The 11,981-nt window shown below is 32.1% G+C and overlaps 1 protein-coding gene across 8 annotated transcripts in view; it reads right to left on the bottom strand.

Moving 5' to 3' along the window:
* Positions 1-3,533: 3,533 nt before the first annotated feature.
* DENND1B (DENN domain containing 1B) overlaps positions 3,534-11,981 on the bottom strand; it is a 277,216-nt gene continuing 268,768 nt past the window's right edge. For 7 of the 8 annotated variants that reach the window (XM_050765246.1, XM_050765279.1, XM_050765271.1 and 4 more), the window contains one exon: positions 3,534-11,268. In XM_050765246.1, coding sequence (XP_050621203.1) covers positions 10,756-11,268 — 513 coding nt within the window. In that variant the 3' untranslated portion in view covers positions 3,534-10,755. The remainder of the gene's footprint in view (positions 11,269-11,981) is intronic. The other variant, XR_007720441.1, reaches the window with a different exon arrangement.

The following is an 11,981-nucleotide window of genomic DNA, read 5'->3' as shown; positions in this document are numbered from 1 at the left end:
TAAAACAAGCCTTAATACATTTAAAATGATTTAAATCATGCATAATATGTTCTCTAGTTAACATATTATGTTAATCTAATTAAATTAGAAATCAATAACAGAAAGGCATTTGAAAAAATCTCCAAATGATAGGAAAGTAAACAACACACTTCCAAATAACCCATAAGTCAAAGGAGAAATTTTAAAAGAACATATGTATTTTGATCTGGCAGAAGAAGAAAGATTAAATATCAGTATCTCCTTAAGACAAAAGAAAAAGAAAAGATTAAACCTAAAATAAGCAGAAGCAAGGAAATAAAAATGATAAGGCCCTAGGAGAGGGAGTGAAAGTGACAACTTAATGAATAGTTTCCTTTTGGGGTGATGAAAATATTTCGAAACTAAATAAAGGTGATGCTTACACAACACCAATGTACTAAATACTACTCAATTGCATACTCTAACATGGTTAGGTTTATATGCTAAGCAAATTTTTCCTCAATAAAACAAAATGATAAGAATATAAAGAAGTGATATAGAAACTGATTTAAAATTGAGAAAACCAATGAAACCCAAAGCTAGACACAAATTATTAATATCAGAAATAAAAGATGGAATATAGTTGCAGACCCAATAGATATTAAAAGAATAGTAAAATCATACTTTGAACAACTTAATGCAAGTAAATTTTAAAACTTAAACAAATTTCTTGATAGATACAAATTATCAAAGCTCACCTGAAAATGAAGAGATGGGCGGAAGAGTCCTATATCTGCTAAGTAATTGAATTCATAGCTTAAAACTTTCCCTTAAAGAAAACTCCATGCCCAGATGGCCTCACTGTTGAGCTAAACCAAACACTTAATGAGAAACTAATACTAATTCTACACAAAATAGTTCAGAAACTAAAAGGGGAGAAAAATTTCCCAACTCATTCTATGAGATCTAGGTTAGCTCCGATACTAAAATTGTAAAGGCACTAAAGAAAACTACACAGCAATATTTCTCATAAATGTAGACACCAAAATTCTTAGCAAGGTATCAGAAAATTGAATCCAGCAATAGATTTTTTAAAATAATACACTATGATTAAGTTGAATTGATCCTAGGAGTACAGGGTTACATTAACATTCAAAAGCCAAGTGACATTCTGGTTAGGTAACAATTGTTTAGAAAACAAAAAGCATAAATGATGAAAAATAAAACTGATAGACATTCTCAAATTAAAGACTTTTTTGTAAAGACACTGTCAGGAAAATGAAAAGGCAAGCTACGAACTGGAGAAAAGGTTTGTAAAACATGTATCAGGGACTTTTATCCACAATATATTTTTTTAAAGCCAAATTTTTACAAGTCAGTAATAAGAGAAACAACTCAATACAAAATGCACAAAATAACTGAATATAGTATTCTCCAAAGAAGATCTATGAATTGCCAATAAGCACATGAAAAGACTATCATGATCTTCGGTCATAAGACAAATAAAAATTAAAACCAAAATGAGATACCATTACACACAAACCAGAATGGCTGAAATTAAAAGGATTGACAATACCACTATGCGAAGTGAAAAAATTCATTGATGCAAAATTCTTGAAAAGGCAAAACTATAGTAAAAGCATATCAGTGATGGCCAGGGATTAGGACTGAGAGGAGGGGAAGGTGCGAAAGAGCACAAAACAACTTTTTAGGGTGAGGAACTGTTCTCAGTCTTGGTGTGGTGGTGGTTGCTTGACTATGTAATTGTCAAAATTCACTGAATTATAGTTTTGAATTGGGTGAATTGTGATGGATGTAAATTACATTTTAATAAAGCTAATTTGAAAACATATGAAAGATGCACCTTGAAAGGAAAAGAATCTTCACATAAAACAATAGTTGTAGGTGTCAGGAAAGCAACTTCATAATCCTGTAAAAATCTTGAAATCAAAACACCCAAGGACTTTTAGTTCACCTTATAATTTCATGTTAAGAATTAATTTTGAGACCCCACAACAATCCCTAAGAAAGGTATTCCCTTATTTTTATACAAAATTATCCTTTGCCCAAAATATGTGTATGAGCACCCATGTCTTATCTATAATTATTTGATAAGAAATATTGGTTACATTTTTCTAGTAGAAAGTTTTTAAAATATACCAGTTTCAAGCCTTATCAATTCTAATTTTCTTAGAAATTCAAATGATTTTCTAACAGTTTGTCAACAAGGTGTATATAGGTGTATACATATATAGGTGTATATATATGTATACAGGTATAAGGTAAAGCACAGCATTTCTCCCTAACATGTGTTTCACAAGTTGGGATTTTTGCCTAATGGGTTGTATACAATTTGGACATTTATCAGATCTAAGAAAACTTAGCTCTTTTTCAAAAATATATTTTAAGTATTAGATTTTGGAGAAAACAGAATGAAATATTAAATGAATATTATATATATTATATATATTTATATGTGTGCTATTTATATCTAAATATATATTATACATCTAGATATATATTCATGATATATATGTACATATTCATAAGATAGATATCTAATGGATATATATCTTGAAATAGTTGATAGATAGATAAATAGATAGATAGATATCTTAAAATCAGTCCCTAAATTAGAACTGGAGTTACCAAAAGTAATTTGTATATTTTAAATACATTATTTTAAATTAATGTTTAAATAGTGTTACTAAAAAACATCATAAATCTGAAATACACTCCATATTTAAAGTAGGTTGATTATAAAATAACAAAACTGAAGAATAAGTAGTTTGTCTTAAGTGCTGTTCTTGTACATGAGAAAAACAACTTTGTAGATGACATCTGTGGATATTCTGCAAGAGATCTTTAGATGTTCTCAGCAGCTTTAAAAGTCAATAATGGCTCCATATGAAAAAATTCACAACTTATGCCTTTGTATGTCCTCAAGCATGCTCCTATTGTTATCAATATAGTTATACAATAATCCAAGTAGAACTCCCCACTCCACCAACTAATAAGCACAAATACAATTAACAGAAAGAGAAAGAAAGAGGAGATAGATGCTACAGAGAACAGGTATATATAAGACAGATTATTTGAGATGAGATTATAGACTATGCTGGAAAGTGTAGAGAAGGAAAGAGAGAAAGAGGAAGGAAGGAAGAAAGAAGTAAGAAAAGGAAGGAAGGAAGGAAGAAAAGAAAGAAGGAGGGAGGGATGGAGGGAGGGAGGGACTAAACATTAATGCAATCTCCCAAAAAGATTTAGGGAATTCTGTACTGAAGATAAAGAAAAAACAAACAAATAAGAAACTTGCATAGAATATTTTATCAAAAAAGGATTGCCCAATACTTGTAGGAGAAAGTTGAAATAGAAAAGAAAGTTGTGTAGGGAATTCATGGTAGTCACGCCATTTGATTTCGGCCCTGTACTTCTGTCTAATAGCAAGGGGGCTGAAGCCCAGCTGTAGGGTTCAAATCCCAGCTTGGCCTTTTGCTGCTATGGGACATTAAGGATATAATTTATCATTTTTCTATCTCGTTTTTTTTTTTTATTTTTTTTTTTTTAAAAAAAAAAAAAAAAACCTCTCCAGGTGAATCTAATGAAAGACTAGGTTTGGGAGCCTGTGGATGAGATGAAAGTCTAAGATTCTATAGTTGTATTTCGTGGTTGTTGTATTAGACTGTTCTTGCATTGCTTTGAAGAACTACCTGAGACTGGGTGATTTATAAAGAAAAGAGGTTAACTGACTCACAGTTCTACAGGCTGTACAGGAAGCATGGCTGGGGGAGGCCTCAGGAAACCTACAATAATGACAGATGGCAAGGGGAAGTAGGCACGTCTTACATGACCAGAAGGAGGAAGAGAGAAGTGGGAGGTGCTATACACTTTTAAACAACCAAATCTCATGAGAACTCTCTCAACATCACAAGAACAGCAAGGGGGAAATCCGACCCCATGATCCAATCACTTCCCACCAGGCCTCTCCTCCAACAATGAGGATTACAATTAGACATGAGACTTGGGCAGGGACACAAATCCAAACTAAAGCAGTTGTACACAGCAAACCACCATGAATTCAAAGTAAATTAGATACTTGGAAATATTTTCTGTCCTTCAAACTATATTACAGCTGCTACATACATAGAAGTTTTTCAATAAATATTGAATAATTCAAAGAAGACACTTATTTTAGAGAAATAATTCTTATTCATCTGGAACCTTCCACAACAGAATCTTATTTTTGTATTATTGATGCACTATTTTCCACATATGTACAAAATTGTATGCATATGTAATAACTCATTTTTACTTCTAGGAAATTCCCAGACCCACTACTATAATAATACTCTAAGTAGGGTATTTTATTTATATGTAAACACAAGCTGAGATTTTTTTTCTGCATCTATAAAATGAAGATGTGACCAGGCCTCTCATACAGAGACACTGAAGGTAATGATACTAATAATCCCTGTGATGGTAGCAGGCAAAGTTTTCATAATCAAAATCAACAAAAAATAGCCGAACCCTTGGCTTGCAGGGATAATATTTCTTTTCTTATTGTCAGGCGTTTGCTTCTTCTATATAAATAAGAAAGGTTTAGCATGTTATTCCCAGATATTCTGCACCCAAAGGGAAACGTTGTGCTTATTTCAATAGGAATTTGACCTTTGCTTTAGGTGAAACCATCAGAGCTCTTGGATGAGAAGCTCATCTTTCTGGCCCCTGAAGCATTGTTCATTTATACATGACTACATTTCATCTGTCCTTAAACCTTAAGTGGGGGTCAATAAACACAGTTGTTTGACTTGGACAGTACAACTCTTATATTCCTAGTGACATTATAACTACTTAACAATTCTCCTATGACTTTAGAACCTAATAAAATCCATTGACAAAACATAAGAATAAACAAAGTATACCTCTCAGGTAGGCCTGTCAGAAAGATGTAGGCTTAAATTTACACTGCAGCAGTTGCAAAGCTTGGAGATACAGGTATTAGGGTTCTCACAGCAGTCTAGCTAGAACACTATTGGGGGATAACTGGGCAATTATAAAAGAAGAGTCATCACCATGCTAAGTTTAATTGTGACCAATTTTATTTTAGAACTGCATTGTTGGGTGCTTTATGGTAATGTAGATTTTATTCAATATTTATTTTTGCATATTTTTAAAAAATTCCCAAAGTGGTGCTTTTATACACATCTTCCCAATAGTAGTCAAGTTTGGAGATGATTTATACTGTAGCCTCAAGGATGCAAGAACAATGAAGTAAATCACAATTCTGGGTAGGTTTTTACAGATATCTGCTACCAAGACAAGGAAAAAGCTCAGGGTTTTCAGTCCCTTTAAATAGTTCTTCATCTAACGCAAGAGAAATAAACTTTGAAAAAGTTCCATTTTCAACCCCTCCTCTGACTTTTTAAGTTGTAGGACTCATGCAGTTCATATTTGTTGCTGTTTTAGGCACTGCTATAAGTACCAAACTATAACAGACTCAAGAAATCCAGTTTTTCAATATAATTATTAAATAGTTCTCAAAATAACCTTATGGAAGTTACACTGTCGGAAGGATGGTGACTTGACATGTGATGCACTAAACATGCACAGTTTTTAAATTCTGCCTTGTCCTAAACATCATATAATCAACCAAAGCCTAGATTTGATAATGGACCTCAACAAGGCTCACATTTGAGAAATGAAATAACAAAGATGAATAGATTTATAGGTTCATCATATCAAAGAGGTAATCATTTGTGACTTTCCAACATTTTAAAATAAAAGATTGTATAACTTTACTCCATTCAACTAAAATGTGGCTTGAAAAAAACATAGCATTCTGGATATAAAGCATTCTGTTAACATTGCTCTTCAGTACCTTGCTTTATTATTATTATTTTTTGGTATGTTTGCATGTTGCATCCAGAGCTACAGATTTTCCACAGTGCTTTTCTGCCTCATTCAAGTATAATAAAAGTAGAAATCTAGAGAAGCTCTAAGGTTAAACAAACTGTACATCATACAAAAAATTAACTTAATTTACACAGTCAAAAAGTATTGGCAATGCCCTTTATAAATCTTATCAAAGATGCATCACAAAGGATACTACAATCCACATATGTGGTCATCAGCATACAAATGCCATTTTGATTTAGGTGGTACAGAACTGAGTATCTGTTAAATGTACACACGTAGAATCAGCAGTTTGTACCGTATATATTTCTTTTAAAGTAACAGTATTGTCAATCTAATCTAAGGTACAGGATTTTCTTATTGCATATTTATTGTTGCTGAGGCAGTTAGTTATGATACAATAACATAATATCCATAATAATTTTAAATAAACAAAAACATTTCTCCTGGCAACAATATAAAGAATATATTTTTTCTAAAATCAATGAGAACATCGCTACATACAGATTTACTCAAATACCAAAAAACATGACCTTAAGGCATCTGCCAGAAAAACAGATGTACATATTTATATGAACTAAATTATGCAAGAAAAATTATTGCACAAAATCCTATTATTTTCAAAATAAAATATTCTTCTGTCTAAATGTATATAATTCCTTATTTCTTCATCAAATCATGTTAACTGGCTTGCTCAAAACCACTCTGCCTCTTCTTAAATAAGGTTTAAGAAACATTCACTGACAATATTACTGGGCTTGACTCAGGAAAGACATTAGTACTGACATAGGGTTTGCAAAAACTATTTCCTACATTAAGAAGTGCTTTGGAGGAAACTAGATTTGAGGATTCATTTCACATTCTTAAATATTCTGATTTACAAATATCTTAAGATTCAGGGTCTTTTATGCCAAACAAAATGGAATTTGTATAAGAAAATTTATTCATGAAAATAATCAATCTTTTCCTGAAAATCCACATTTTCTACCAGAGAATGAAGGTCTATTGATTATGAGACATTTCACAGTGTTCTCCTCTTGATCAGGAGTCTACTTCTTCACCTTAATTAAGAAACAATTCATTAGAATTCCTGAATCCTATTATTAGGATATTCGCATAGAATAGCACTAGTAACAGCAGTCACACACAGTTTTTATTTAGAAGGGAGGGACTTTTTCTACAGAATGCTGTTATTAATATAAAAATAGTAAAAATTGGATTCCCATTAACATGCATCCACACCTTCAGTTACTCCTAAACTGAGTACAGTGGCTCTAAGTATTGAAAAGGAGCATCATTCCACTATAGAGAGCCCTGTGCTGCCTGGTTATCTGATAATAAGATAAACAAAGACACTCAGTTTCTAAAGGAGTCTCTGAATCTGCCCTTTAAATGTGGGTATCTTAGCAGCATAATATACTTAGCATAATAATTGAGAAAGTTAATGAAATTAGAAATGATACTATGGTTCATACTTAGAGCATGCTTTAAATTAAGCAGCTAGTTTTTTTTTTGTTTTTGTTTTGTTTTTTTTAAATACTTTGTATGTGTATGTTAGAATCTCAGCTAATAACTTCCAGGCAAAGCACATTATTATCATTATTTTAATACAAATTTGCAATTCCTTTTCCTTTTAATTTATTCCTTCAGAGCAGGGGCTATGTCAGTTATTTTATTCCCCACATCCTCAGTTACTGTACCCTGCATATGACTGGTACAAAAAGCAATGAATAGTTTTTAAATGAACATGTTATTAATGAATTTTAATTAACTGAAAAAACAATCATGCTATATTTTGCTGCTTTTCTAAGACATGCTAAGGTAGATAATCATCAAAATATACCACTTAGTAATATTTTCACTTAAAAAAAACAGCTCCTAAATTCCAAGACTATTTCTCTATACCCCTGAAATATCACGGATGCAATATGTAAGGGTAAAAAGAAAAAAGTGAGAGTGGGATTCAGAAAGAACCATGACTCTATTACAGGCCAGATAAAGACTATGTACTAACGCCAGAAGTCTTTTTAGTTTATACAATTCTGTTATATAACAGGTGTTGCTTCTTTGAAAAATAATTTCAAAAAGCAGAGGAGCTTACAAATATTTGGTTTAGTTACTATAGAAAATATGGGCACTGTAGAATATAAGATAACACTTTCCTTTATTTTGGAACTCACCCCAATTTAACTTCATTCTCACTATATCCACCATAATACTAGGAAGTCTAAGTTTAAGAGCAGACTTTGAACTGGTTTGAAATACAATTATTTGGTAGTATTATTCTGGATAATTTTAAGAATAACATGCAGAATTTTTTTTTCTGCTTTTGCTTTTAAAACAGAATAAAACCACTAATTTTGCATCAAAATAAGGCACGAATCACTTTTAAATACCTTGAGACAATTATTTATGAGTGGCTAAATATCCTCAAAACAACACAGTATTATAACCAAACACCTTGAAAGGTGGCTGAAAAGTAGCACAAAATTTGGATTTCTGAAGCCATGATGTCGATTAAGCAAATGGACTAAAAACCAAGTTTGACCTATGCTACACTTATTCTTCAGACTGAGTTCTGAAAAAACAAAACAAGAAACTGTACCTCATTTCAAAATCCATATTAAAAGGCTGATTTGCATTCTTTTCACAAATTATGAAGGAATATTTGCCAAGCAGATTAACAACCAGAGTAACCTTCTTTCCTTGATTTAAAACAGCTCTTTTGCTATATGGACTTCTTCCATTATAAACCTCAGTAAAGTAAGTTATAATTTTGTAATAAGCTTATAAAGGCAACATTTGACAAGAACCTTGAGCCTTCTGTATTAAAAAATAAGGATTAAACATTGTTTTCCTTAATGTATACAGTCCATATTTATAAGGGAAACAAGACTTGTCTTCTTATTCATAATGAATAAGTGTCCCAAATAACACATATCCATTTAGATTTTGAAACATAGGTTTTAAAGAAACTTGGTCATTTTCTTTAAATTATTTCAAACCCTCTTCTTGGATTTTAACTGAAATTATATTCTTTCAATAAATATTTAGAATATAGTCTTATTGGGGTTCTTTAATGGTTTCTTGAAAGTATTTTGTTTTTGTAATGTTGTAATGATTTCTTGAACATATTTTCTAAAAAGAAATGTAAAAAAAATCAGGTATAGAGTGGATATACTGAAAATGCTAATAACAATTTAACCATACTGTCACTGCTTTTTTCCCCTGATTCTACCTGTTAATCCAGTCTATCATGAAGTCATCAGTACATGATTCCTTCTCAGACGAATTCCAAAGCTCAACAGTGAATCTGAGAAAGAAGAAACAAATTTTCTATACAGAATTCCCAATAATTTATGTAGATACTTCTCTGCCCTAAAGAAGGGGAATTATGACTCCTCACTCCTGCATGTAGTGACTTCCTTCAAAAACGACAACATGGAAAGGGCAGGAAGAACTTTAGAGTGACAAACGCTACCACCTCAGCCAGGTTATCAAGCTCCGAGTCAGCATTCACACATCATGTTGACAGTACATATCCTTGATATGACCTGATGAAAATGGCACTTTACTTCTGTGATCATCTCCTCAAAACCCATAATCCCAGTCTAATCATGAAAAAAATACCCAATAAACTCCAAGAGAGGAGCAGGCTACAATTTATCTGACAGTACTCTTGAAAGCTGTCAATGTTATCAAAAATAAGCAAAGTCTAAGAAACTGTCACAGGCAAGAGGAGCCTAAGGAGACATTCCAACTCAATATAATGTGGAATTCTGAATAGGATCTTGATGTGGAAAATAGATATTAGGAGAAAACTAAGAAAATTTGAATAAAGTATGGACTATCAATATTGGTTCATTAATTGGGGCAAATGTACCATAGTAACGTAAGATGTTAATAACAGGGGTAGATGGGAACTCTCTGTACTATCTTTGTAATTTTTCTGTAAATCTAAAACTTCTAAAATACCAAGTCAATTATTTTAAAAACTAAATTTGAGATGATGATATGAAGCATTTTGATAGAGAATTATTAGTTAAAAAAGTTTTTTTTTTTTTTTGGTCAGGACAGTTTATGTTGTATTTGGCTTTCTTGGGGTGGGCCCCTAAATAGCAAAGGCATACAGAGACTGTGAGAACTTGTTAAGAGTGTCTCATTTGTAAACAGAAGTCATTAACTTCACATTGAAATTCAGTACTTCCTATATTTCACGGAATGAAAGGTAAATGTATACTTTTATACTTATTGGAAAACACAGCTACAGTGCTTTTATAAGCAAATTAAGTATTTCCATAAGAGCTTTTTAATCTTGAAAAGATGAATTTTGACCTTGATTTGATGAACAGAAAAAGGCATTATTGCTCTGCAGAACACTAATAACTTATCTTTCAAACTTTACATATACTTTCATACATTATTTAAGTATGCTTAATACAGCTTTAAGATTAAGGCAATTAGTGGGTTAACAGTTTCATCAGTTTCAGGCTAGTTTTGATAAGTTTTGATATCTTGAGCAGTTCATGCTCAACCAGATTAGTATAGTAGCTACTGGTTATGTGCATGGGTTATATATGCATACTTAGTTTAAATAAAATGAACGGCATTAAGCACCAAACACTGGGAAATCTTACGTTCAATACATACTTTTAACATACATACACATTAGTACCTGATTTAAAAGCACAGTAGAATTCGCTTTATATTTAAAAATCAATGCATTTCATATATCCTCAAAATGAACAAGTGAGGAAAGTGTTCCAAATGCAAAAAAAAAAAAAAAATTAAATAGTAAGAGTTGCCATTCCTACAAATAATTCTGTTTATGATGCAGATTGCATTGAATCTCAAAATGTCTCCATAGAAGCTTGGATGCAAGATTTAAGCTTGGTTTCCATTTGTGTTTTTGTCTGAAATGTTCAAGCTTTGTTGGAAGTCAGATGTCATATGACATAATGATACTACTTCATGGAGCAGTCCAATATCTTCTGAAGTCTCTTTGGCTTCTTTCCCTTCTTTCTCCCAAGGAACAAAAGTCGATGAATGCCGCCCAAGACCAGGTATAAGCAGATCATCTGAAATCTGGGTTAGTGTTTCCCTGTTTTCTGCTTTTCCTTTATCAGTCTGGGAAACTTCAGGGGAAGTGAGTTGGAAATCCAATCCTGAAGCAGGGTCACTCACATTGTCAGCACTGAGGTGCCTGTCACTGTTTTCTTCTTTCAGGATAAACAGAGAATCTGTCAAACCACTAGAGGAAACCCGCTTCCTGGGAGATGGAGGGAGGTGTTTGCCATGGAGGGCACTATCATCTTGTCCAAGATTCCACTCTGCTTGGTCACCAGAACCACTGCAGAGGAAAGCCAGGTTATTCTCACTAGGAGCATTAGATTTATTCTGAAAAAAGAAGAAACAACAAATTCAGAAAACTTTTAATAAGCATTAATTTAGTACTTTTTTTCTCATTTTGAAATAAATGTTAATAGCGTTAAGTTCCTCTCAGAGAAAATACAGCATTGAGAGTTAATTTTACACACTTCCAAATGGCTCTATTAACAGGGATGAAATGGAATGGACTTTGGTTTCCATTGCCTTGCAGCTGTCACCTATCAAATTCAAACTAGATTATATAATTAATGCCAAGTTCTGAAGTCACTTACAATAAGAACAGGAGTGTCATTACTCATACTTCTATCTCTGCTGTTTTTATAGCATTCAGTTGAATTTGCATAAAACAATGTTAAAAAATAAAATCATGTTCATTTTTGGGTAAGAAAAAATGATTTGAATGAATACATTTAGTGAATTTTTTTGAAAACTCAGGAAATATAGGGAAAAAGTGAAAACATTTCACATTTAAAAAATTCCCCAGAGACAAGTATAAAATTAGACAGCAAGAAAACATTATTGCTTGACAAAATAATTATGACAATAACCACCAGAACTAGATAAATGAAAGGGAAAATACTAGAATTTTATTAATAGAAATAATTTCTAGTGATTAAATTTTATCAAATTTTTGAAGTTTTGACCCTTACCTATTTAGAGGCTAAATGCTTCTACCAACAAAGATTATAAGATCCAGAATGACAGCAAAGGCAAGAATATTT

Source organism: Macaca thibetana, chromosome 1 (assembly GCF_024542745.1).
Source record: "Macaca thibetana thibetana isolate TM-01 chromosome 1, ASM2454274v1, whole genome shotgun sequence".
Classification (NCBI taxonomy): domain Eukaryota; kingdom Metazoa; phylum Chordata; class Mammalia; order Primates; family Cercopithecidae; genus Macaca; species Macaca thibetana.
This window is presented reverse-complemented; position numbering and strand designations above follow the sequence as displayed.